General features: G+C 39.2%; 1 protein-coding gene across 8 annotated transcripts in view; it reads left to right on the forward strand.

Moving 5' to 3' along the window:
- FILIP1 (filamin A interacting protein 1) overlaps nt 1-24,453 on the forward strand; it is a 193,116-nt gene extending 168,663 nt beyond the window's left edge. For 7 of the 8 annotated variants that reach the window (XM_039529196.1, XM_039529194.1, XM_039529195.1 and 4 more), the window contains 2 exons: nt 8,309-11,111; nt 15,424-18,802. In XM_039529196.1, the coding sequence (XP_039385130.1) occupies nt 8,309-11,111; nt 15,424-15,630 (3,010 nt within the window). In that variant the 3' untranslated portion in view covers nt 15,631-18,802. Of the gene's footprint in view, nt 1-8,308; nt 11,112-15,423; nt 18,803-23,078 lie in introns of those variants that run through there. The other variant, XM_039529199.1, reaches the window with a different exon arrangement.
- The last annotated feature ends 572 nt before the right edge of the window (nt 24,454-25,025 follow it).

The following is a 25,025-nucleotide window of genomic DNA, read 5'->3' on the forward strand; positions in this document are numbered from 1 at the left end:
GGTTCTACCACTCATCCTCCACAAAAACAACTTTCAGTGGTTTCTGTGGCCACTGAAATAGAAGTTTACTATTTGATGTAAGACCACTTCTTAAACTGCAGGCCTTCTGATTTTACTGTGTAGGAACTGAGACAGAGTTGAGTGCTCTGAAGGTCCAACACGACACTTGTAAAGATGCACACCCACACTAATTCATTCATACAGAAGTATTGTAACATTAATTCTTCAAAGTGGCTGTACTGTTTGAAAGGTTCAAACCCGACTGCCCCAGAAATAGTAGTGTTCCGTTAGCTCTCTGAATAGGGACGGCATAACAATGGCAGTGCCAGCTTACCTGTATGGCTCTGCTCCTGGGTTTCATCCCCAGCTTCTTTTCTATCTTCATAAACAGATGACAGTACTATCGAACCACAAGCACTGAAAAATCAGAGTCAAGCATGCAAAAACCATGAGATTGGCTAAGAAATCATGAGATTTAAAAAAACCAAAACTAAACCAAACCATTTTGGTTCTTTTTAGTTGCTTTCTGATTTTTGAACCTTTAGGATACATTGGGGTCACATTTTCAAGCTTTTCTCTGCAACTATGAGGACTAGAAACATACAATTTCTTTTTTTTTAAATGAAAACTCAAGTTCTCACATATTTGAATGACTCCAGGAGTTGGTTGTTTAAGAATAACACTAAATATTATGAGTCATGATAAAATAGTGAGAGTTGGCAGCACTATACCAGGGCTTCATAAGTAAAGCAAAAGTGTTTTTACATAACCCTTTGTGAAGGTATGTATCCTATGTTTTTAAAAACACTGCAGGAAGCCAATCAGTGGGAGTATGGGGAAAGTTCTAGGCAGAAATTCTTGAATATTGTAGAGAGAGATGGAGTAGCCTTGGGAATAATAGGCTCTGCTAATAAAATTCCTTGTTCAGTGTTAGAAGTGACTCTTTCTATGATTCTTTATCGTTGTCAGATGACACTCTAACTTGACCCACACAACCTGGACACAGCACTGTTAAGGTAGTTTAATCTCCGTGTCCATTCAGTCCTTTCCAACAGTCTCAGAAAAACAGATCATTATTATGTTATGGAGAATAATCTATAAGAAATTACACAACAAGGTTAGCTGTTGTTTCTGCTGGTTTAATATCAGCAAGCAAATTATGACTTTCTTGAGGTTATTTAAAAATACATTGTGGATTGTACTGCATTGGTCAGCTGTGAGTAATCAGATAAGTCACATGACCTTTCCTGGCATGTGCGAGGATTTCTGATGCAAATACATAATTTCTGCTAATATTTGTCCATGTGACTTTGACACCTCTTCTGTGAATATTTATGCCAGTAAAGGTTGTTTATTCAGATATTAATGGGGAATGAGTGCAAGAAGCACATGTATAGTTGAAGCAAATTCATTTAGGTCAAGATTTTCACAACTGATGATTGATTTTTGGGAACTCAATTTGCAGTACTCTAAAAGAGGCCTGTTTTTTTTTTTCCAGAGGACAGATGGATGTTGACTAGAACAAGTGCAATGGTTAGTGTGGTTGTCGTTTTGGTTTTTTATACATTTGGATTTAGGGGGCAGATTCTTTTTTGGTAGCCATTATTAATCAACACCTCATCTTGGTATAGCTATGCCAACTTAATCCTCAGGGCAACATAGCTATGTCAATAGAAGAATGCTTCCGTTGATGTAGCTGCCATCATTCAAGGAAGTAGTGTTCTAACACCAATGGAAAAACCCCTTCCATGGGTGTAGGCTGCATGTACGCTACAAGGTTATGCAAGCATAGCTACAGCAATGTAGCTATGCCAATATAGTCTCCATAGTGTAGACATACCATTAAATTAACTTAGATTGGTACTCACCTACCAAAACTAACTTACACCTTCTCCCTGTGCATTGCCTTTAAATTTGGCCTACTGAGTCCAAGGGAGTGAAAACATGTCTAACTAAAGTAACTCATAAAGAGGAGCAAAGAAAATAACAGGACTGTGAAAGAGGGAGTAAATTAAAGTATCATCCATTCTACTTTTTTCTTGTTCTTTGGTATGTACTCGATACCCATTTAGTTTCCCTTATGCTCATTCAAATATTTGGTGCAAGGTCATAGAGGAGTTTTTAAACTAAGGACTGGGGGAAAGCCAACAAATGCTGAGGAGCATACAGTTCAGATAGATGCATCGCTTAGGGGGGAGGATTTATTAACGAGGATTCTCTATATCCTAGTAAAAAGAAGAGGATAGAAGTTGATTCAGTACAAGTAGAAGCTGAAGAGAAGCAGTCAAATGAAAGAGCCCCAGTCAATTACATCACACGAATGCAGATAACTAAATATTGATACATTTTATCAGCACTTGCATACAAATGCAAGAAGTCCAAATACTAAACTGGGTGAACTTGAGTGCCTGGAATTAAGTGAGAATATTGATATAAGAGGCATCACAGAAACTTGGTGGAATTTTGATAATCAATGGGACATGGTAACACCAAAGTACAAAACATATAGGCATGACAGAGTAGGTGGCACTGGTGGGAGAGTAAATTAAAGTGGGAGAGTGGCACTATATATTTGACTCTATGCTTTCTTTCACATAATCAAAATCTTAAATGAATCAAACAGTACCAGAGAATCTCTATGTATAGAAATTCCATGTTTGAATAATAAAACTATATCAGTAGGAATATACTACTGACCGCCTGACCAGGATGGTGATGGTGATTGTGAAATCCCTAGGGAGATTAATGAGGTTATGAAAACAGACAACCCAATAATATTGGGGGGTTTCAACTATGCCCATATTGACTGGGAATGTGTCACCTGAGAATGGCATGCAGAGAGAAAATTTCTACACATCATTAATGACTGCTTCTTGGGCAGCTAGTCCTAGAACCCACAAGTGGAGAGAGAATTTTTTATTTAAGTGGTGCACAGGATCTGGTCCAAGAGGTGACTATAGCTGAATCACTCAGTAATGGTGACCATAATGTAATTAAATTTAACATGCTTGTACGGGGGGAAATGCTAAGAAATCCACCACACTAGCATTATTTTCAAAAATGGGAGCTATACAAAAATGAGGAGGCTAATTAAATGGAAATTAAAAGGAACAGTCACAAGAGTGAAATGCCTGTAAGCTGCATGGAAACTTTTAAAAAACATCATAACAGAGTCTCGATTATATGTATCCCCCAAATAATAAAAAAACAGTAAGGAAACAAAAAAAAAAAAAGAAGCAGCATGGCTATACAACAGAGAAAAAGAGGCAGTTAGAGACAAAAAGGCAACCTTTAAAAACTGGAAGACAAATCCGACTGAGGAAAATAGAAAGGAACATAAACTCTCTCAAGTCAAGTGTAAAAGTATAATTAGGCAGGCCGAAAAAGCACTTCAAGAACAACTAGCAAAAGACAAAAAAACTAACAGCAATTTTTTTTTAATACATCAGAAGCAGGAAGCTTGCCAGACAATCAGTGGGACCACTGGACAATTGAGGTGCTAAAGGAGCACTCAAAGAAGACAAGGCCGTTGTGAAGAAGCTAATGAATTCTTTGCATCTGTCTTAACTGCAGAGGATGTGAGAGAGATTCCTACACCTGAGCCATTCTTTTTAGGTAAAAATCTGAGGAACTGTCCCAGATTGAGTTGTCAGGAAAAGAGATTTTGGAACAAATTGGTAAATTAAACAGTAATAAGTCTGTAGGACTAAAGGGTATTCACCTAAGAGTTCTCAAGGATCTCAGATATGAAATTGCAGAACTACTAACTGTAGTATATAAACTATTGCTTAAATCAGACTCTATACCAGATCACTGATGGATAGCTAACATAATGCCACTTTTTAAAAAAAAGTTCCAGAGGCAATCTTATTTCAGTACCAGGCAAATTGGTTGAAATTATGGTAAAGAATAGAATTATGAATTGACATGATTTGTTGGGGAAGAGTCAACATGACTTTTGTAAAAGCAAATCATGTCTCCCCAATCTTTGAATTTTTTGAGGAGGTCAGCAAACATGTGGACAAGGGTGATTCCTCTGACATACTGTACCTTTACTTCCAGAAAGCCTGTGACAAAGTCCCTCACCAAAGGCTCTTAAGCAAAGTGAGAAGTCATGGGATAAGAGGGAAGGTCCTCTCATGGATCAGTAACTGGTTAAAAGATAGGAAACAAAGGGTAGACATAAACAGTCAGTTTTCACAGTGGATAGGAAAATACCAGAGGCCCCTAAAGATTTGTAGGGTACCAGTGTTATTCAACATATTAATAAATGTTCTGGGAAAAGGGGTAAACAGTGATGTGGCAAAGTTTGCAGACAATACAAAATTACTCAAGATAGTTAAGTCCAAAGCTGATTGTGAAGAATTAGAACGAGATCTCACAAAACGGGGTGTCTGGGCAACAAAATGTCAGATGAAATTCAGTGTTGATAAATACAAAGTAATGCAAATTGGAAAATGTAATCCCAATTATACATACGGAATGATGGGGTCTAAATTAGCTGTTGCCACTCAAGGAAGAGAACTTGAAGTCCTTGTGGATAGTTCTCTGAAAACATACGCTCAATGTGCAGCAGCAGTCAAGAAAGCTAATAGAATGTTAGGAATGATTAGGAACGGGACAGATAACAAAACAGAAAATGTCATAATGCCACTACATAAATCCATGTAATGGCCATAACTTCAATATTGCACATAGTTCTGGTCACCCATCTCAAAAAAGATATATTAGAATTGGAAAAAGTACAGACAAGGGCAACAAAAATGATTAAGATATGGAACAACTTCTCCATGAGGAGAGATTAAAAAGACTGTGACTGTTCAGGTTAGAAAAGAGATGACTAGTGGGATATGAATGAGGTCTATAAAATCAAGAACGATGTAAAGAAAGTGAATGAGGAAGTGTTATTTACCCTTTTACATTATAGTAGAACTATGGGTCACCCAATGAAATAAATAGGCAGCAAATTTAAAACAAAAATAAGGAAGTATTTCTTCACACAAGGCACAGTCAACTGTGGAACTCATTGCCAGGGGATGTTGTGAAGACCAAAAGTATGACAGGGTTCAAAAAAGAATTAGATAAGTTCATGAAGGATAGGCCTATCAATGGCTATTAGCCAGGATGACCAAGGATGTAACCCCCTGCTCTGAGTGTCCCGAAACTGCTGACTACCTGAAGTTGGGACAGGACGATGGGATGGAAAATTCAATCATTACCTTGTTCAGTTCATTTCCTCTGAAGCATTTGTCACTGACCACTGCTGGAAGATTGGATACTGGCCATTTTTCTGATCCAGTATGGCCATTTTTATGTTCTTATTAATCTAATTTACACTAAGCCAGATTCAGAGGGGGTATGTACCTTAATTGAATGTCAGTAATTCAAACACCTAGGCTGTTTTAAATTAACTTTTTTGGGAAAAGGGGCCTGAGAGTTTTCAAGGATACAGTTCTTTTTGCTTACCTGACCTTATAAGAGCTTAGTTCAGCAGTTCTTATTTGTTAAGAAACGTGCAGTACGGAGGCTGGTGTTGGTAGTGCCATCCTATGCACAATTTCCTAGAATGTATAAAGACATTTTGCTTGGGGATCTTCTTTTTTTCACTTTAATTTTTTCACATCTCTTAGGGGATGCAACAGACAAACTGATTTACTCCCATTCCTAGTACATTTTCTTTTCTCTTCTGCTAGCAACCCTGATTTCCCTCCCTTTCCTCTACCCATTTCTCTGTGCTATGTGCTACAGCATCCTGCACCTGATAGTTAAGGCTACAATTTTGTCATGGAAGTCACAGATTCTATGACTTTCCGTGACTTCTGCAGCACTTGGTGCACCTGGCTCAGGGGCAGCTCAGGCAGCCCCTGTGCCAGGTGCACTGGGAGCTGCTGGGGCAGTCTCGGGTCACCACACTCCCATGCCCAGCAGCAGAGTTTGGGTGTGGGAGCAGGCAGTAAGTTGGGGCATGGGACAGAGTGAGGTGGTCTCTGGGTGGTGCTTACCTGGGGGGCTCCCCAGAAGCAGTGATATATCCCTCGCTCAGCTGCTTGGAGGTGTGGGCAGGCAGCTGTGCATGCTGCCTCCACCCAAAGCACTGGCTTCACACCTCCCATTGGCTGGGAACTACGACCAATGGGAGCTGCGGGGGTGGTGCCTGCAGTTGGAGGCAGCCATGCTTCTGCCTAGCAGCTGAGTGAGGGGGATGTCACCGCTTCCAGGGAGCCCCCCAGGTAAGCGCCACACAGATCCCACCTCAACCCGTCCCATGTCCCAAACCCCTGCCCCCTCCCACACCCAAACTCTGCTGCTGCTGTGGGGGGAGGCATGGAGCCAGGTAGGGAGCCTGCTGGCCCCTCCAACTCCTACCCCCCCGCACCAGCGGGGGACCCGGGCCGCACACTGTCTCTTCCTCTCCCCACCCTCCCACCCCCACAAGCAGCTGGCCTGCCCTCCCCCAGCACTCATGAGGGTCCCGGGCAGACTTCCCAAGTTTTATTCACTGGTATTTTTAGTAAAAGTCATGGACAGGTCACGGGCCGTTAATTTCTGTTTAGTGTCCGTGACCTGTCTGTGACTTTTACTAAAAATACCCATGATTAAAATGTAGCCTTAGTGATCATTCCTGCTCCTACTGTTGCCTTTCCTCCTGAGCCAATAATGAGTTCCATTTCTAATGTTGTTACTCTCCTCTTCCACCCACGTCCCATCCCACCCTTTCATTCAGTCACATTCTTTGACACTCACCTTCCCTGCCTATTGAATCCTTCAGTGTTCTGGCTTCCCGCGCCTTTCTTATGGCTTTTCATCCCAGTTATTGGTCTTTCTTGATCCCCATGGAATCAGGAGTAAGACATTAATAGATATTGACAACCAAGTTAATTTAGTTCTTGCTGTTAAATCAAGGTCCAAACAAATTAGCTCTTCACTTGGTTGTGAAGGGTTAAAATGTTTTGGATATAGACTGAAGAAAGCAAATGAATTTGTATTGTTGGATGGATCTTCATATGGGAACTGAGAGTACTTTGATAATGGATTGAACAGTATGTAGTTTCCCAGGAGTTCGTGTAAACATATCTGTGTCATCTTCTTTAAAACAATATTGTTACTTCTTTTACAGCAGTACTCCTAAATTTATGGCAACAAATATCCCTACAACAACAGTACCTCTATCAGTGGAAAAACAACTTGTTTACAAATCTCTGCTAAATAATGCACTAGCACTTTCTACATTGATATTCATGTGTTCTGGATTTAAAGCACAAGCCTAAAATGTATACAACTATACTTTGTTTCTGCTTTGAAATGTTATATGAATAGGTCTGGAAAAGTATCATTGCACATAACGGATTTAAATCATTTTTCTGATAATAATAGATCTAGTTCATATATCAGCCTTTACATTCTGTGAAATGTCAGAAAATTCAATTGCTTTCTAATTGCTGTATGTCAAGTAGAGAACTTGTGTTCTAGCCAAAGCTTTGATCAGTCTGATCCTCGCAGTCAGTAGAGCAGTACCAGTTGTGTACTGTGCTGTATGTGGAATTGAGCCCAGGAGAATAAACAGTTTTAAGTCTTTACCGTAGCAGTCATTAAGCAGCCAAACCTATTTTTATATTAATTTTCCACTGCTGCAATGTCTAGATGGTGACCGAGTGCTGACATCCTGTTCTTCTGTTCAGCTGTTTCACTTCTGACCAATGTTGATCTGGTGAAGGCTGGCTGCTTGAAGCTACTCACTCAATTCTGATCTCATTTCACGCATTCTTGCATGTACAACAAGCTAATGAGACTTCCATCTTATAAAGCTGGCACAGTATAAAAGGGACAGTACATCTATAGATATGTCATGTTGGGTAAACTGTACACTTTCTCAGGTGGGATGATTATGGAGAAATACATTTGGAATAGTTCAATTCAAAGCTGAGTGTTAAAATCTTCTTTGTCACCTCTGCTACTGAAGATAACATATTCTGCAACTGAATGCCACATATATATTGGATTAAAGAGGAAATCTGAAATAATATATTTACATTCAGATAAAAGGGAAAATGTGTAGGGAGGATAGTGGGAGGATAAAATCTTACACTTGACACTTGTTTTCAGAATACTAAATGATTGTGTGATTTCCAATAAGCTTCCCTAATTTAAATAACTGTGCTTTGGGAGATATATATGGAACCAAGTGTTGAAAGAGTGCTCTAAGACACTAATGCAAACATGAAAACCCATAGAAAATGTGGCTGAAACTTCAAATGTAAGGGGAAAATTGCACTCGTATAATGTATTTATTCTCTTTTTTTTTTTTCAGGTTAAAGAAGCTTCTCGAACAGGAAAAAATCTATCAAGCCCGCAAGGAGAAAGAACACACAAAGAGACTCAATAAACTGAGAGACGAACTGGTCAAACTCAAGTCATTTGCACTCATGCTAGTGGATGAGAGACAAATGCATATTGAACAACTTGGTCAACAGAGTCAGAAAATACAAGATCTTGCTCAGAAACTAAAGGAGGAAGAAGAAAAGCTTAAAGTTATTAGTTCAAAAACAAAAGAAGATGGACAAAAATTGATGAAGTTAGAAGCAGAACTTGAACACAAGACATTATCATTTTCTCAAGAGCATGAGGAGATGACCGCTAAACTGGGTAATCAAGAGTCACATAATAGACAGCTGAGACTTAAGCTGGTTGGTTTGACTCGTAGAATTGAGGAGCTAGAAGAAACTAACAAAAATCTTCACAAGGCTGAGGAAGAGCTTCAGGAATTAAGAGATAAAATAGCAAAAGGAGAATGTGGAAACTCTAGTTTGATGGCTGAAGTGGAAAATCTACGCAAGCGTGTACTTGAGATGGAAGGCAAAGATGAGGAGATCACAAAAACTGAATCCCAGTGTAGAGAGCTGAAAAAGAAACTGCAAGAGGAAGAACATCATAGCAAAGAGCTGAAATTTGAAGTGGAAAAGTTGCAGAAGAGAATGTCAGAACTGGAGAAGCTGGAAGAGGCTTTTAGTAAAAGTAAGTCTGAATGTACCCAGTTGCACTTAAATCTGGAGAAAGAAAAGAATTTAACCAAAGACTTAATAAGTGAGTTGGACATGGTGAAGAATCGAGTGAAAGATCTTGAATCTTCAGAAAGTAAGTTGGAAAAAGCTGAACTAAGCTTAAAGGAGGACCTTACCAAGCTGAAGTCATTTACTGTCATGCTGGTGGATGAAAGAAAAAATATGATGGAAAAAATAAAGCAGGAAGAAAGAAAAGTTGAAGGTCTGAACAAAAATGTTAAGGTGGAACAAGGTAAAGTTATGGATGTGACTGAGAAATTAATAGACGAAAGTAAGAAACTTTTGAAACTGAAAACTGAAATGGAGGGAAAAGTGTCCAGTTTAACAAAGGAAAGAGATGAGTTAATTGGAAAACTGAAAAGTGAAGAAGAAAAATCCTCTGAACTGAGTTGTAGAGTTGATTTGTTAAAGAAAAGAATTGATGGTATAGAGGAAGTAGAAAGAGAAATAGCAAGAGGTCGAGCCAGAAAAGGACAAGAACTTGCTTATCATGAGGACAACAAGATTAAAGAACTAACCATTGAAATTGAAAGACTGAAAAAACGTCTTAAACAATTGGAAGTGGTTGAAGGAGACTTGATGAAGACAGAGGATGAATATGATCAGCTGGAGCAGAAATTTAGGACTGAGCAGGACAAAGCTAACTTCCTTTCTCAACAACTGGAGGAAATGAAGCTCCAGATTGCCAAAAACAAAGCAATTGAGAAGGGTGAAGTGGTGAGTCAGGAAGCAGAGTTGAGGCACAGGTTTAGGTTAGAAGAAGCTAAAAGCAGAGATTTGAAAGCAGAAGTGCAAGCTCTTAAAGAAAAAATTCATGAGCTGATGAACAAAGAAGACCAGCTTTCCCAGCTCCAAGTTGATTATTCCGTTCTTCAACAAAGATTTATGGAAGAAGAAGATAAAAACAAAAATATGGGTCAGGAAGTCCTGAACTTAACAAAAGAGTTAGAGCTTTCTAAGCGTTACAGTCGTGTTCTTAGACCCAGCATGAATGGTAGAAGAATGGTAGATGTTCCTGTGACATCTACTGGGGTGCAGACTGATGCAGTAAGCAGTGAAGCAGCAGAAGAAGAAACCCCAGCTGTGTTTATAAGGAAATCCTTCCAAGAGGAAAATCACATCATGAGTAATCTGCGACAGGTAGGGCTGAAAAAACCCATAGAGCGCTCATCTGTGCTTGACAGGTATCCCCCAGCAGCAAATGAGCTTGCAATGAGGAAATCTTGGATACCATGGATGAGAAAAAGAGAGAATGTGTCCCAAGGAGCTCATGATAAAGGAGCCCGAACACATGGTAGCCCAGGACATCCTGGAGAGGTTGTCCTTTCCCCAAAGCAGGGGCAACCTCTTCATATTCGGGTGACTCCAGATCATGAGAATAGTACAGCTACTCTGGAGATAACTAGCCCAACATCTGAGGAATTCTTTTCAAGCACCACTGTCATTCCAACCTTGGGAAATCAGAAGCCACGGATTACCATCATTCCCTCTCCAAATGTGTCACAAAAAGGAAAAGGTGGCGAGAACTCAGTGGGCCCAGAGCGTGCTATGTCACCTGTTACTATAACTACATTCTCCAGAGAAAAGTCTTCAGATGGAGGGAGAGCTCCTTTCATGGAAAGACCCATGTCCCCAATTCAGATTATGACAGTATCTACATCTGCAGCACCATCAGAAATCTCTCTCTCTCCAGAATTGCAGGATATGACCATGGGAAGGGCTGTTTTCAAAGTAACACCAGAAAAACAAACTGTCCCAACCCCAATCCGGAAGTACAATGCCAATGCCAACATTATAACAACAGAGGACAACAAAATTCACATTCACTTAGGTTCTCAGTTTAAACGCTCCCCTGGTGCTGCTTCTGAGGGAGCTAGTCCTGTGATAACGGTCAGACCAATGAATGTAGCAGCAGAAAAGGAGGTTATGACTGGTACCGTCCTTCGTTCCCCTAGGAACCATTTCTCCTCCAGGCCTGGAGCAAGCAAAGTGACAAGTACCATAACTATAACTCCAGTTACAACATCATCCACACGAGGAACACAATCAGTGGTAAGTAGCAGAGGATTCATGGTGGGGAGATGGGAAGCCATAAAATGGACTTTGTGTGAGACCCCATTGTGGAAGAACAGTTGCAAAAAACTGTTCATGCTACTGACTTCACTGGAGTTATTCTGGATTTCAGCTGGAGTAACTGAGAGCAGAATTTGCCCTGTTGTGTTTTTAAACTGTCCATTTTGACATTGTCTCATGATAACCACTGGAGGTGAGCCTTACAAGGAAGCCCTTGAAAAGCTGTAGGAAATGAAAGAATGATGGTGCTGTAAACTTTCCTGTGGTGGTTGGGGGAGGTGGGCAGAGAAGAAGAGGGGGCAATGCAGAGAGAAACCCTGTTCTATTTTTTGTAGGTGTCAGTTCTTAACTTAGTCCATTGTGCTTAGCTAGTATATAACTTTCAACTAAATGATAGGATGTATGTAGCAATACAGAACCCAGTAAGGTGAATAAAGAACAGAATGAGAGATTTAATTCTGAAGTTCCTGGCTCTTGTCTGTTTTATGACAGATTTGCCATGGTTTTAACTTTTTCCTAATTGTATAAAATAGAGGTGGTGGTGGAGGAACAAAACTCTGCAGAACCACCAGTTATACAGGGAGGATATTTCTATAGGGTCAAGCATGTAATTTTTGGGAGTCCTGCCTGAGCTGTGAAACCTCCTTGAATGGTGATTCCAAGATGGTGGCTGTAATTTCATGTCTGGGCCATTTAGGACATAGGGTATTTTTTTTTAATTGACATCCCCTCTAGTCTGTCTAACTCTTTTTATTTTCCAAAAATCTATATAAGTGCCTCCAGCAGGCTCAATTTGAACGAAATTACAGATACCATCTTGGAAGTGCTAATGTGGTTGGCTAACTCATGCAAGCCACAAAAGTCCGTGATTATCAGTCCTGTAATTTCCTCATCAGTGTGTTCCACACACCTTCTGTGCCATTCTTACAGGCCTGGGACCCAATTCTCTATTGTGTTATCTATCTTGCTCCCTCTGTACCACTTTTCCCTGCACATATTAAAAGATGTTACAAGAGATAATGCGCAAGTGACATAGCTATTCTCAGATAGTAATAAAATACACTCAAGAGGATTTGTGTTATAAACTACTTAAGAATATGCTAACCTTTCAGAAAGTCCAAATCATTGCTGTTTATTTAAACCAACCAACCATCCTCATTGCGAACACTTTGACTAGTATACTTGTAGTCATGTCTGCATATTCTGCAATCCGCCACTGTTACGGGCGTAAATAGCCTTGGCAGTTGCATGTGTTTAATCCTCCATTAAAATTTAGTTCTGGGTACCTATAATGTTCCACTAGTGTGTACTTCTGGGAAGAGAACGGCTTAGCTTCATTCTGCAAGTCCTAATGAGACAGCATTATAGGTGTCCCATATTAACTTCATAAAAGTATAGAGAGCCAAATTCTGGCTGATGCTGTGTATTTGCATAAAGCAGGAAAAAAAATGCAGTCACCTGCAAATGTGCGAGGCAGAAGGGAGCCAGCCGGACTCTGAATCCTGCAAAATTTTACCAAGAGGTTCTCTATAACTGACACTGTAAAGGCAAAAGCAGCTCTAGCCATTTTCCCAGCCACCAAAACATGTTTTAGATGCTCCTCATAAGCAGCTGAACCCCCTAAAACACCACAGCTGGCCAATCAGCAAAGGGAAGGGGAGAGAGAACGCGCACACACACACACACACACACACACACAAATGGCACAGGGGCACAGCACCCCTTGGAAGTTGGCACCTAAGGCAACCACACTGCTTGCCCACCCCTAGAACCAGCACTGGCTGAGGCTGTTTGAAGCCCAGGCTGCATGTTTGTTCAGTCACATTGGCCAGACAGTGGGGACCCGCATACAGCTAATTTTCCATTCAATTAGCAGGGAAAAAATGTGTTTGGAGTTGTGTGTTGAGCTGTGATCTGAGTGACATGTTAGTGTGCCTCTTTGGAAACCGGGGAGGGCAGAGTCAAAATACTTTTAAATGATTTTTGAGTGTTTTAGACACGAAACTAGTAATTCTAGAGTGCCAAAATCTTCAGTTAATAATTTACGTGTCATTAAAACTCAAGAAATGCCTGAGATTCCAGCTACTTCATTTAATAGCTGTATGTTTACACACCGGGGAAAGCTTTCAGGGAGTGCAGGATGTTTGTCATTTTGGCTCCAGGGTATGTTGACATATTTTCCTACTCTGATAGAATGTATTTCCATGTTGTGCCATACAATGTGCCATGGTTCTTACTTGTTTTGACATAAAAATGTGAGTTCCTTTAAATGTTGTTGTAAACACTGCTTTTGATTGTTGAAAATGGCTTGCTTCCCATCGATCTGCCAGCATTCAAATTTCCCAATTGTGATTTCATTTATTTTGTGTATGTGTGCATGTGGTTTTGTACTGTTCTTGGAACATTAAGTAATGGAGAGCGCTGATTGACTGGTAAGGATGGTGATAGTTTGCATCCTTTTTTGCAATGCTCAGTACATATAAACAGGACCCTGTGTGCACCATGGCAACTTGAAACTAAACTCTGTGGCAAGGGCCCTAGATTCGACTGTAGTCTGGTGCAGCAGGGAGGAGATTCTGTGGCAGATTCATTTGATTATTTTAAACTCAGGTTTGTAATGTGCAACTAAATGCTACAATCAACAAAGTGCCCCCAACACTGTTTATTTTGTTGATTCAATTTAGTTTATATTGTTTCTACGTTTGCCTTTTTCAGTGTGCTGCAGCTTTGGTCTTCACTCTGCACAATTACTATGTAGAAATTATCAGGGAACCTGGAAGTCTTTTAGCCTCTAGGTTGAGGATAGCTGGGACTTCTAGAACTAGAGGTGTTCTGGGAGTTTGGGATTAGGACAATAACTGATTTTTTTTTCTGTTTAAAATGATCAGTGGTGAAGCAGCTAATATTGTTAATTAAGCTTCAAATTTAACAGGCCACTGAGATAAATAGGGCAATGCATGTGCAATGCTGCATCAGTTTACATTTGCATTATGTTTTGTTCTCAACCATGAAGGAAGGCTATACATGTTTTCTCTACATGATGGTTAGATTCTGGCCTATAGTTCTATGGCAAAGAATGGCTTCCAAATTCTTTTGCTGCAGAATACATTGGCCTGTCAGATGAACAGGCAATAGTAAAGACCTATTAGGTTTCTAGTCCATCTCTTCCCATATTGGTGCTGGTCTTGTCTACATTAATGTAGGTAAGAGAGTAGAGACTTTCTCTCCTTTTTCCTCTCTTTTCTCAATAATAAAAGATTAGGCCAATTCCCTGGATCTGAACAGCTCCAAACTTAACGAAAGTATGGACCCAGAACTTTGTACCTGACCCCCATCTCTAATAAGCCAACCCAAAATACTGGATCTGAACACCAGAAAAATAAAGTCTGGATCTGACCTCTGCATTTTGGGTCCATCTCTAGCATGATATTCACCATTGGGCAGTAACTGTTCTGATACAAAGTGTCTTCTTCACTGTTGGCGTTTTGCTTCATGCCACTAATATTTAAATATGCTGCACAGGGCTGCCTGGAGCGAGGGGGGCAAGTGGGGCAATTTGCCCCGGGCCCCACAGGGGCCCCGCGAGCCCTGGCCCGGCGGTGGTCCAGGTCTTCGGTGGCATTTCAGCTGTGGGGGGCCCTTCAGTGCTGCTGAAGACGTGGAGCGACTGAAGGGCCCCCCACCGCCGGGTGAGTACAAGTGACGCAGCTCCCCCGCTTTGCCCCAGGCCCCCTGAATCCTCTGGGTGGCCCTGATGCTGCAAAGGATTCAATCACCCTTATACCAAAGGAGATGCCCTGATTCCAAAGTTCAATACTAATTAAATAATTTAGGTGCCCAAAGTGACCTGGTTGCCTGAGATATGATCTGTCTTCCTGTGATTTTCTGCCACTGTTGAGAGTAGCTGAGGCATTCCCAATATAAGTGAAAGGGAGCTGCGTGGCAGGGCATTCCTTGTGAGGGGCCCTCCATTTTGGAACTTGCTCCCCACCATTAGTACACAAGAGCCTAGATTTGTTAATCTTCTGGGCATGCTTGCAAACTCCATCTTTTCTCTGTCTTTGTTAAGGAGGGCCTGGGCTGGGGTGGATATATTTGTGGCCAGTTGTTTGTTTATGTTATTATTTTTAATTCATGGGGGAGGCTCCCAGTGCACTGGATAAGTGCTTCAAGGCATATTTTAAAAATTTGAAGAAACAAATAAGGAACTGTACAGATTTAGGATCTGTTAAAGAAAAACTCCTAAAAATCTTGCTTACAATTATATCCTTTCTTTTTCTCTCTCTTGCAGACAGGACAGGATGGGTCATCACAGAGACCTACACCCACCCGTATTCCTGTGTCAAAAGGTATGAAAGCAGGAAAGCCAGTAGTGGCAGCCCCAGGAACAGGAAATGTGACAAAATTCGAGCCTCGTGCCGAGACTCAGTCTATGAAAATAGAACTGAAGAAATCTTCAGCCAACAGCTCTGCCTCCCTGGGCGGGGGGAAGGGCTGAGGGCAGTGGCTAAGGGGGTATGTTGTGCAGGTTTTACTGCTACCATGGAAATCAACTCCCTGTCTGTTAGTTGCTGGTGTTTGCATTTACTAATTAAGTCCTGAAACTGTCACTTAACATAACAAACTAATAGGGGTGTGTGTGTGTGTGTGTGTGTGTCTTGACTTTAACAATATAATTTTTTTTCTATGCTGGGCTAAAAAGCTACTTGGAGGCTCGTAATGTTTGCAGACAATGAAATCAGATTGAGCAGCCTCACTTACACATTGATCTTAATTCAGGCGTTATTGAATTTATAGATAGGGTGGGCCACTTCTTAAGAGATTGTCTCATGGGACCATCTTCCATCTCACTCACAATTGCGTAGGCTACTTTCCCTCCTTTTTCATGATCATTTAACATTCCTGAGACAACTATAGTATTGCTTGCCTAGAGAAGTAATGCTAGAAAAGCCATGTATTTTTAGGTCTCTTTTAATGAAGTCTCATAGCTAAAACAAAGAGGAAGAGCCAGCACCATGTGACCAGCCAAATCTCTATGGATCAGCAGTGATTCACAGACCGCAGTTTGGAAAGCACTGACGTAATTGATTTTTTCTTACAGCCACAATTTGGGCCTGATCCAAAACCCCTGGAAGTCAATGGAATTACTTTCTTTGGGCTTGTCTATACTTTTGGCTAGATTAGCATTGTTGTGATCAATGCAGCGGTGTCGATTTAGTGGGTCTGGTGAAGACCCGCTAAGTCAATGGCAGAGTGCTCTCCCATCGACTCCTGTACTCCAGCTCCTCAAGAAGAGTAAGGTAAGTCAGCAGGAGAGCATCTCCCATCAGCACAGCAGGATGTAGATACTGCGATAAGTGGATCTAGTTTTGTCAACTTCAGTTATGTTATTCACGTAACTGAAGTAGTGTAACTTCGATTGATTTCCCGTGGTAGTGTAGACAAGGCCTTTGACTTCAGTTTACTTTGGATCAGGCCCATAATCAGAAAGTGTGCTGTAGTTTGACAACAGCTGCCTAGAGTTCTTCTGTCTTAGAACAGTCCTTAATACAGACAGTTAATGGTGCAAAGTAATTGATGAAGAACTCTGCTCAGATACAGAGGGTAGGGGACAGAGGGCTTTGCACCCAACTTACCCTGAATTCCAGCGTGTTCCCTGAAGTCTGGTATGTGTCTATCTCAAATAAAGAACCAGTTTACAGTGCTATGGAGTACCAGTTTGTGTTTTGTTTTGTTCTGGTTATACTGAAGTATTTGCATTTTTTCCATTTGTGTTTTTTTTAGCATGTTTTAAGGAAGTATTTCAGCATGGAAATGGATGTGGATGTAAATGATTGATGTCATTATTTTGTTTGATAGCACCATAATTTCCCCAGAAAACTCAGTTTCCACACAAGTAAGATACAATAAAGGAACTCTGGGTTGAAGTAACTTGACGTGCTGTGTCTCAGCCAGAAGGTGCATTTTAAAAATATATAATGATTCAACCATTTGAGTGAGCTATTAAGAGTCCCACAACTGTGGGTGCCCTTGCTGGAGGAGAGATGAGAAAGGAAGATGACTCATGCAGCATGAAGAATACAAGTGTAACGCAAAATGAATTTGAGGGTGAATGTTAAGTGAAGAAGTTAAGTGGCTGAAGGAAGCAAATGTAGTTAATAGGATGTACAGGATCAATGCAATGAACCAAGGGATTGGGTGATTAGTTTCTCTTGTGAAGGAGAGGTTGAAAGAAGAGTCTGTCAGTGGAGGGCAACAAAAAGGTGGTAGATTCAGGCAATGTTTATCCTTAATCCACACTTATGGCTGCTACCCTATTAAAGATCCTGATATTTTCGTTAGAGAGCTTACCCCAGCTTCACTATCTTGAAGGCATTCTTATTCTTCTTTCATGCACATGTCCTTCTGATGAACATCATAGAAGTATTGATTCTGATTTTCACAGGTCTTCAAGCATCTTCCATTAACCTGCATCTCTAATTAACTTTGGAAATGTAGGTGCTAGGACATCTGAAAAACAGACTCATGACTTTATATATATATAATTTTCCTAATAGCAGAACCAAACTTGGAGCTTCTTCTTGGGAATTTGTGAGTTACTGACCAGAAGTGCATCACTGCTTCCAGCTAACTGTTATGCCCAATAAATGCCCCATACCTCAATTTGTCAATTAATCATTAGTGAGTTCTTATTATTTCTAAGTATCAGAACTTTTTCAGCAGAAGTTCTAAACATAATAACATGAAGCTAAAAGCTCATTATAACACTAAATGCTGAGCTAAACCAAATCTTCCACTTAGTTCAAAACAGTCATTTTAAATGCTGCAAAGTAGATGAGCTCCCTAGTAATGTGGTATGATACAGTAATTAACTATGGATGGCTTAAGCCTTCTTTTTCATAGCTTTTAAAAAGAAACTAGCTCTTCCTAACTTAAGTGATGGTATATATGGGACAATAGTCTAAATGTGCCTGCCTTTGAAAGCATCATCTGTTTTGGATGGGATTTGAGAGACTACTTTATCTGAAGAAGAAACCATCAGATCAAACTAGATATCCAGTGCCACCACAGCACAGCTAGAATTGGAGAGGCAAACTAGAAGTACCACTTGTGGAGTTATCAGGACATGTGAGAAGGAATCCAGCAACCCCAGATGAAACAGAATTGACAAGTCAGACTAGTATTTTGAGGATTCAGTGGCAGAGCCCACTGCCAGGACCAGACCAGAGAAAAATCTCTGATCCACAGCCAACCTAGCAAAAGGTCAAGGAATCAGAACCAGGCAAAAGGATGTTTCTGAAACTAATCTGAAAAAAAAAAAACCCACAAACAAACAAAAAGTAACAACTTGTGAATATTGGTAGGAAAAGACCCTGAAAACATACTAATCTTGTTTAAATATTAGCAAGAAGAGGGCAGGTCGCAATTTACAAAGCTTCTCAAAAGGAAAGAAAGATAAAGTGTAAGGGTTGATGTAAGCCAAAGGGTAATGTAAATTATTTACTAAGTATTGATATATAAGGGTTTATTCTGAGGTTCACGGAAATTAAATATTTTGTATAAACTGGAGAAAACTGTGTGCCTATAAGTACTTATGGATATCTGTTTTAAGTTTAGTGTGCATCTTTGGTTAAAAAATTAGGTGAGTTCAGCATTTTGTAATATGTTTTCATGTACCTGAAGTTTGCTACTCTAAGTAGGGGGTGGGCGGGGAGGGAATTGCAACAACAAGAAAGGCTTGTAGCGCAAAAGTCTTAAAAAGCTGAAGCTTAGCTGTCTTGATAATACAGTTCAGAGTCCCTTTTCCTCTGAAGGTAGCAATATAGTTAGTGACTACAATAAGATAAGCCACTCAGCACCTTAAAACTTTGTCTAATGAAAGAAGCATGACTGTTACAATATCTCTGTCTGTGAGAAAGGTCTCAGAAGAATGAGTCAGGTTACATCACAAAAGTGTTCCAGCATCTATGTATGGAGTTAAGGACAGAGTAACCTCCATAACTGAATTTCCCTGTATTTGATTTTAAATCTGATCCTTAACACAAGTTTCTACTCAATTATATAGGGTCAGGTGCTGTCACCCTTACTCATGCTAAGTACAGCTTGCTCATGCGAGTAGTCTCATGGCCATAAACAGAAATATTGATCTGACTAAGCGCTGCTCAGCGTGAGAAAGGTTGCAGAATTTGGTTCATAATGACATGCAATCTCTAAGGGGTTTCTTTCAGATCTTAAAATATGATAAGCAAACAATATCTTGACTTCTTATGGCCACTTTGATCTTTAGTTGTTTACTCTTTTCGTTTTCTGATCACAATCCTTCACTGTGATTAAAAAAACAAATAACATCTTGTGACTTTTATAAATATGACCGTACAGAATGTACATGACAGTATTTTAACTTTAAACCACTTACTTGATGATTAATATCATGTGCATAATCTCTAAAACAGCATTGGTCTGCAAAGGTTCATGCCAATTATAGACTAAATTCCATGTTAAACATGTTTTCAGATCCTCTCAAGGTTAACACTAATGTTCGGAGACTGATCAGAATTTTAAGAGCACATCTTTAAAGAGGGAAGGCTACCATCCTACCATGTTTCAGGTTTTTGACACAGGCTACAACAATAAGGATGGTTTTCAGACCAATTATATGTTCCTATCGCATATCAGTTGCTGACATCACTAAGTCAGTTTGAAACCTGTAGTATGCTGGCAGTAGTTTCTATGAGCTCATCTTTTAAACTTGTTCTCCTTTAGGGGAATGTTTTTCTCTTCCATCTGTGCAAGTAATGCTCATTCCCTTAACTTCGACTGAGCTCTCCCAGACAGAGCTCTTTCTAACATTTGTCATTATAGATGTTGACTTCACTTTGAAACTATCTTACTACTTGGTCTCTGTTCTTATTTGGCTTTTTGGAAAACATCAAAAGGGTTAACTGCTTTCAAACTGGGAGCTATCAGCTGCAGGAACAAAACCATGTAGGACCATGTGTGGGTTTATTTTATTTTATTTTTTGGCTTCTTGCAAGATACAAGTAAGAGCAGTAACTCCCTATATTAAAAACTCTTCTAAAGATGATTTTAAAAGTTCAGAAATAGTTATACTGGTACATGATCCACTTTTGTCACTGGGACTTATACAAAAAGATGTACTGGAGACAATATAATTTGGTACTATCCATTCATGTAAATTGTAAAAAGAAATTTAATTTAAATTTCAAATGTTAAAATGGCAGTTGATTTGCTTTTAATATCTGAATTGGTCAGACTTTATGCAAATTGTTGACTATGGGCCAGATTCTAAACTCATTTACAACAGTGTAAATGAAAATAACTACAATGACCTCTGATTTATAGCAATATAATTTAAATCTAAATTTGGTCCTATCCATACAGATGTCTTCATTTAATTTTATCTTTAGAATAAATTAATTAAGTTTTGTTTAAGTAAACTTATAGCTCATGGAAGCTGTAAGATTTATAGTCCCAGAAGCACTCTCTCTAGCCATTGCCAGATTATTCCTACATCACTGTGCCAGAATATATCCGGGATGGCCAAACCATGGCTCACGAGCTGCATGCGGCTCTTTTACAATTAAAGTGTGGCTCGTGGAGCCCCTCCAGGCCCTCCCTTCTCCACCTACCAAATGGGGCTGGGGCGGGGAGCTTGGGACCTCTGCTTTTCAGCAGGTGATGGGGTAGGGGCTTCTATATAGTGGGGAAGGGGGGTCTTGGGACTTCAGCCCCATGGGGTGCACCTACTGGGGCTCAGGGCTTAGCAGGAGCGGGGCTGAAGCCCCAAGGCCTGGCAGATGCCTCCCATAGGGCAAAAGCCCCGAGCCCCAGCAGGCGCGCCCTGGCTCTCCACTTTCTGAAGATTGTTGTATGAGGCTCAGAGTGTCAGTAAGTTTGGTCATCCCTGGAATATATCCTATGAAAATTTTACACCTCTTTGGACATCTGTTTTAATAGCAAGAATACAAAGTCAAATGTTAGAAGGGGTGAGGTGTAAGAGAAATTAATGAAGACATGAATAATGGAAGTATTCACAATGTATGACTTCTTAATCCTCTCAAGTCTGTGACATCCCCCTGCATACTTGCTATGTTTGGTCTATAAGAGGAAGACTTTGATTTTGAAACCTTACTATAGTTATGCTGTTCAGTTATTAATTGGACCTGTACAAGGAAGAAGGCATTTTTTGCCTACCAAATTTTTGTTTTTAAATTGTAAATTTTGTCTTCAAACTCTGTGTATAGATATCTAATGTATATACTGGATATTAAGAACCGTGTTCTTAAAATGAGCTCATGTGACTCCTACTGAAATTAATAGATGTGTTCATATATGAATAAAATTTGATGTTAAGCAAATAGAGCTTTTACCTTGCTTCATATTCTCCAAGAACCTGAAGTTATAAAACTGCATTGGTGGTGGAGGTTAACTTTTACTATAGTTTATGATTCCTGTATGTTCATTATTCAAATCTGGGAGGAAATATGGACATGTATGAATGGAAAAACCTTATGACCAAAAGTTATATTAAATAACAACAATAATGTCACTTCATTTTTGTTAAGGCTGCTAAATTAAATGTAGAATACATTTTATTGGGAAATTCCATTGTTTCACTTGTGTTCCCACATTCTCCTAATTGTTGTCTTAGCCTTGTTTTATCCAATATAATGAATATATGCCATCTAGTGGCAAGGTTCTGGCATAAAGGGTAAATGAAATATTTGAACATTTTTTTCTGTTTTAAAATTACAATATTGTACAGTTCCCACAATCAAACATTCTACAAATGTATTTTTTTTAAAGGTGAAGCATAGGCACATGTTAATAAAAGTGGCAAGGATACACTGAATTTATATTTTGCATATCTTGTAAATGGCTTTTGAAAACAAGGAGGGGAAGACCATCATAGTAGTTTATATAAGAAGTTTCAGCTATATAAATAAATGCTTTTGGAAGGCACCTTATACTAACTTTCAAATGTCTGACTGCAATTTCATCATTTAAAACCCACAAATATTTTTTTCTTTAAAGCTGCACTGCATATTGAAATTTACATTTACGGTTAAACTCCGATTTAGTAAATATCATCTTGTGCACAATGGAAACACATTTAGACTATAGGACAGTTAATTAATTATTTAATATTTGTTGTGGTACTACACATTTAGACCGTAGGACAGATAATTAATTATTTAATATATGTTGTGGTACTACCAAAGTCTGATCAGGATCAAAGACCTTTTATGTTCGCACAGTACAAACGTAAGCTCTGATCTTGCAAAGACTACACATAGCTTTATGTATTATGTGTGAAATCCTGGCTCTGCTGAAGTCAATGGCAAAGTACCGTTGACTTCAGTAGAGCCAGGATTTCACTATGTGAATAGTCCCATATAAGTGATTTAGACTACTTACATACTTGAAGTTGAGCATACAAGCAAGTCTTTAAACGTGTGAGTAGTTCAGTGACTTCAGTGGGACTATGGGATATGTAAAGTAATTTTGCATGTAAGTCTTTACATGAACTGCGCTTAAGAGGACAAGCAACCTATGAAGAAGAGGGAATAGACAGTCAATATGCACATTTTATAGACATATTTTAGTTGAATTACATTTTTGGTATAATGACAGAGATATGGTCTGAGCATTGAATTTGGAGTCTCAGACTTCTGAGTTCTAATCCTGGCTCTAACCCAGACTCCCTCTATAGCACTGGCCAGGACATTTCTTCTCAATCTGAGTCTCCCATTTTTATATGGGAATAATATCTACCTCCCAGGAGTGTTGTGAGATTTCATTAAAATCTTTAAGAGTCTCTGAAGATAAAAAAGCACTATATAAATGCTAAGTTCTATTAACTTTATTAAAAATTACCTGTATTTCCAATTATATAATAGCAAATGTTTTGCTCTTTTCTCTTAGAAAGTGTCATCATTCATCAGTTACGCATGAACTCTAGATGAGATACCATACCCAATGTATTCTATATGTGTGCACTTCCTCTCCACACCAGTTGGATGGATCACTGTTGAAGCCCTCTACCACTGTCACCATTGTCTCCTGTGCTACTGATCACTGACAGAAGTTTTTTACTGCTTCCATTGGATTATTATGATTATTTGTAGAGTTTTTAAAAATAATGGCATTGTTGATATTTTGAAAATATGTAGAGAGAAAGAAAAGCAGTTATGGTGCCAGCTGAATGTTACTCTTATTTTGGAAAGCCTAAGGCACCAGCTTGATTTTGTTTGGTGGTGTTTCCCATATAATTTATTTTTATAAAACACTTTAATGTAACTTTCCCCAAACCTTCCAATTGCTACTGTCCATAGCATGTTAATTTGTAGAATACACTGTCAAAATTCTTAGTGTCAATTGATATTTTTGTATTAATGATAGTAAAGGAAGTTTAAATTTTAATCTGAACAGAGCTTTCTTTATTTTTAACAGGAGTAGTATGCAACACATTTTCCTGCACCATATGACTGTGAGACTAAAGGACTGCCATACAGGGTATACTGGTATAGAATTTTTCTTGCACTGTGCAGCAATTCAGCATAAAACTGAGTACTAACAAACCAAAGCCCTGAAGTACTACCTGAATTTAAAGATTCTTTTTAAACATTGTAAACCAGTTTTCACTAAGCTGTGATTATTACTATTTTACAATATGTTTTTACTTCTGCCTGTACTGAAAAAAGTAAATTTTCATCACACTGTAACAAATAAATTTTCACAAGAATACAAATGTAACCAAGTGTTTGGATTATGCCACAAATGCCATAAGGCTGACAGTGTTGAAGTTTATCTTGTTGGTTTTATTTTATAGTAAGTACTACTGATAAAAAAGGAATTGTATGGTTTTTGTAGTTACCATCTTTAGGCTGGTATTTCATTACAATATAACAGTGCATACTACATGCATCTAGATATTGTCAATGCTGTGAAGAAAGATCTAGCATCTGGCAAAATTAATGATGCCATTGTTTCTAACTTTGAGTTTTCACTATGCTATCAAATATCACATCCATCTAAGGAAACTGTATTGTAAAGATGTCCAAATGATAGTATAACAAGAAGACTCCATGTATGCCACTGCAAGGTGAACTTAAATTTTACAGCAGTGGCCCTTTGATGATTGATGCTGCATTCTGAAGGATAATGAGAATTCTGTGGCAGCTACATTTGAATTAAAAATGGATTTTTAAATGAATTATATATGAAATTGAATGGAACCTGTACGGTATCCCTCATGCTATTTATTTTTTATAATAAATTCATTTTATTTTACATTTTCCCCACATTTTCAGTTTCCAATTTGCTGCAGACTTTTATATTATTAGTGTATAATGGTACTGTAAAGCTGCTGGGGAAAACTGGATTTCGCAGCTGAATGCGGGGCTATTGGGGCTTTTGGCATTTGGGGAGGTGGTTTGAGATTGTGGGATAAGCATATTAATGAGTCCTTTTTGCTGAAATTATCAAAAGTGAAATAGTTAACAATTACGACATTTTAAATTTGTCGTAAGTAGATGTTAACATCTCACTGAGATTTTAATAAGCAGATAACTCATCAGGCTGTCTGCAGACTTCGGAAGGTAAATTACATTTGGTTTATAGTCATTCAGATCATCTTTTCAAGATTATTTCACAACAATTGAAGCTGGATTTTTTTTTTAAGGCAAAACTTTATTCTAGAGCACAATTTTGCAGCAAGGTTGGGGCGGGAAGGGGGGATTCTGCAGCAAATTTCACAGCTGTAGACTAGCAGGAACATGCTTGTCCCTTGTATATCTTATTGACAGCATTTTTAAAGCTGAAGTTACATTCAGTTTTATGTGACAGCTTGGTTCCAAGTTTCCTGAAATC

Source organism: Mauremys reevesii, linkage group 3 (genome assembly GCF_016161935.1).
Source record: "Mauremys reevesii isolate NIE-2019 linkage group 3, ASM1616193v1, whole genome shotgun sequence".
Classification (NCBI taxonomy): Eukaryota; Metazoa; Chordata; order Testudines; family Geoemydidae; genus Mauremys; species Mauremys reevesii.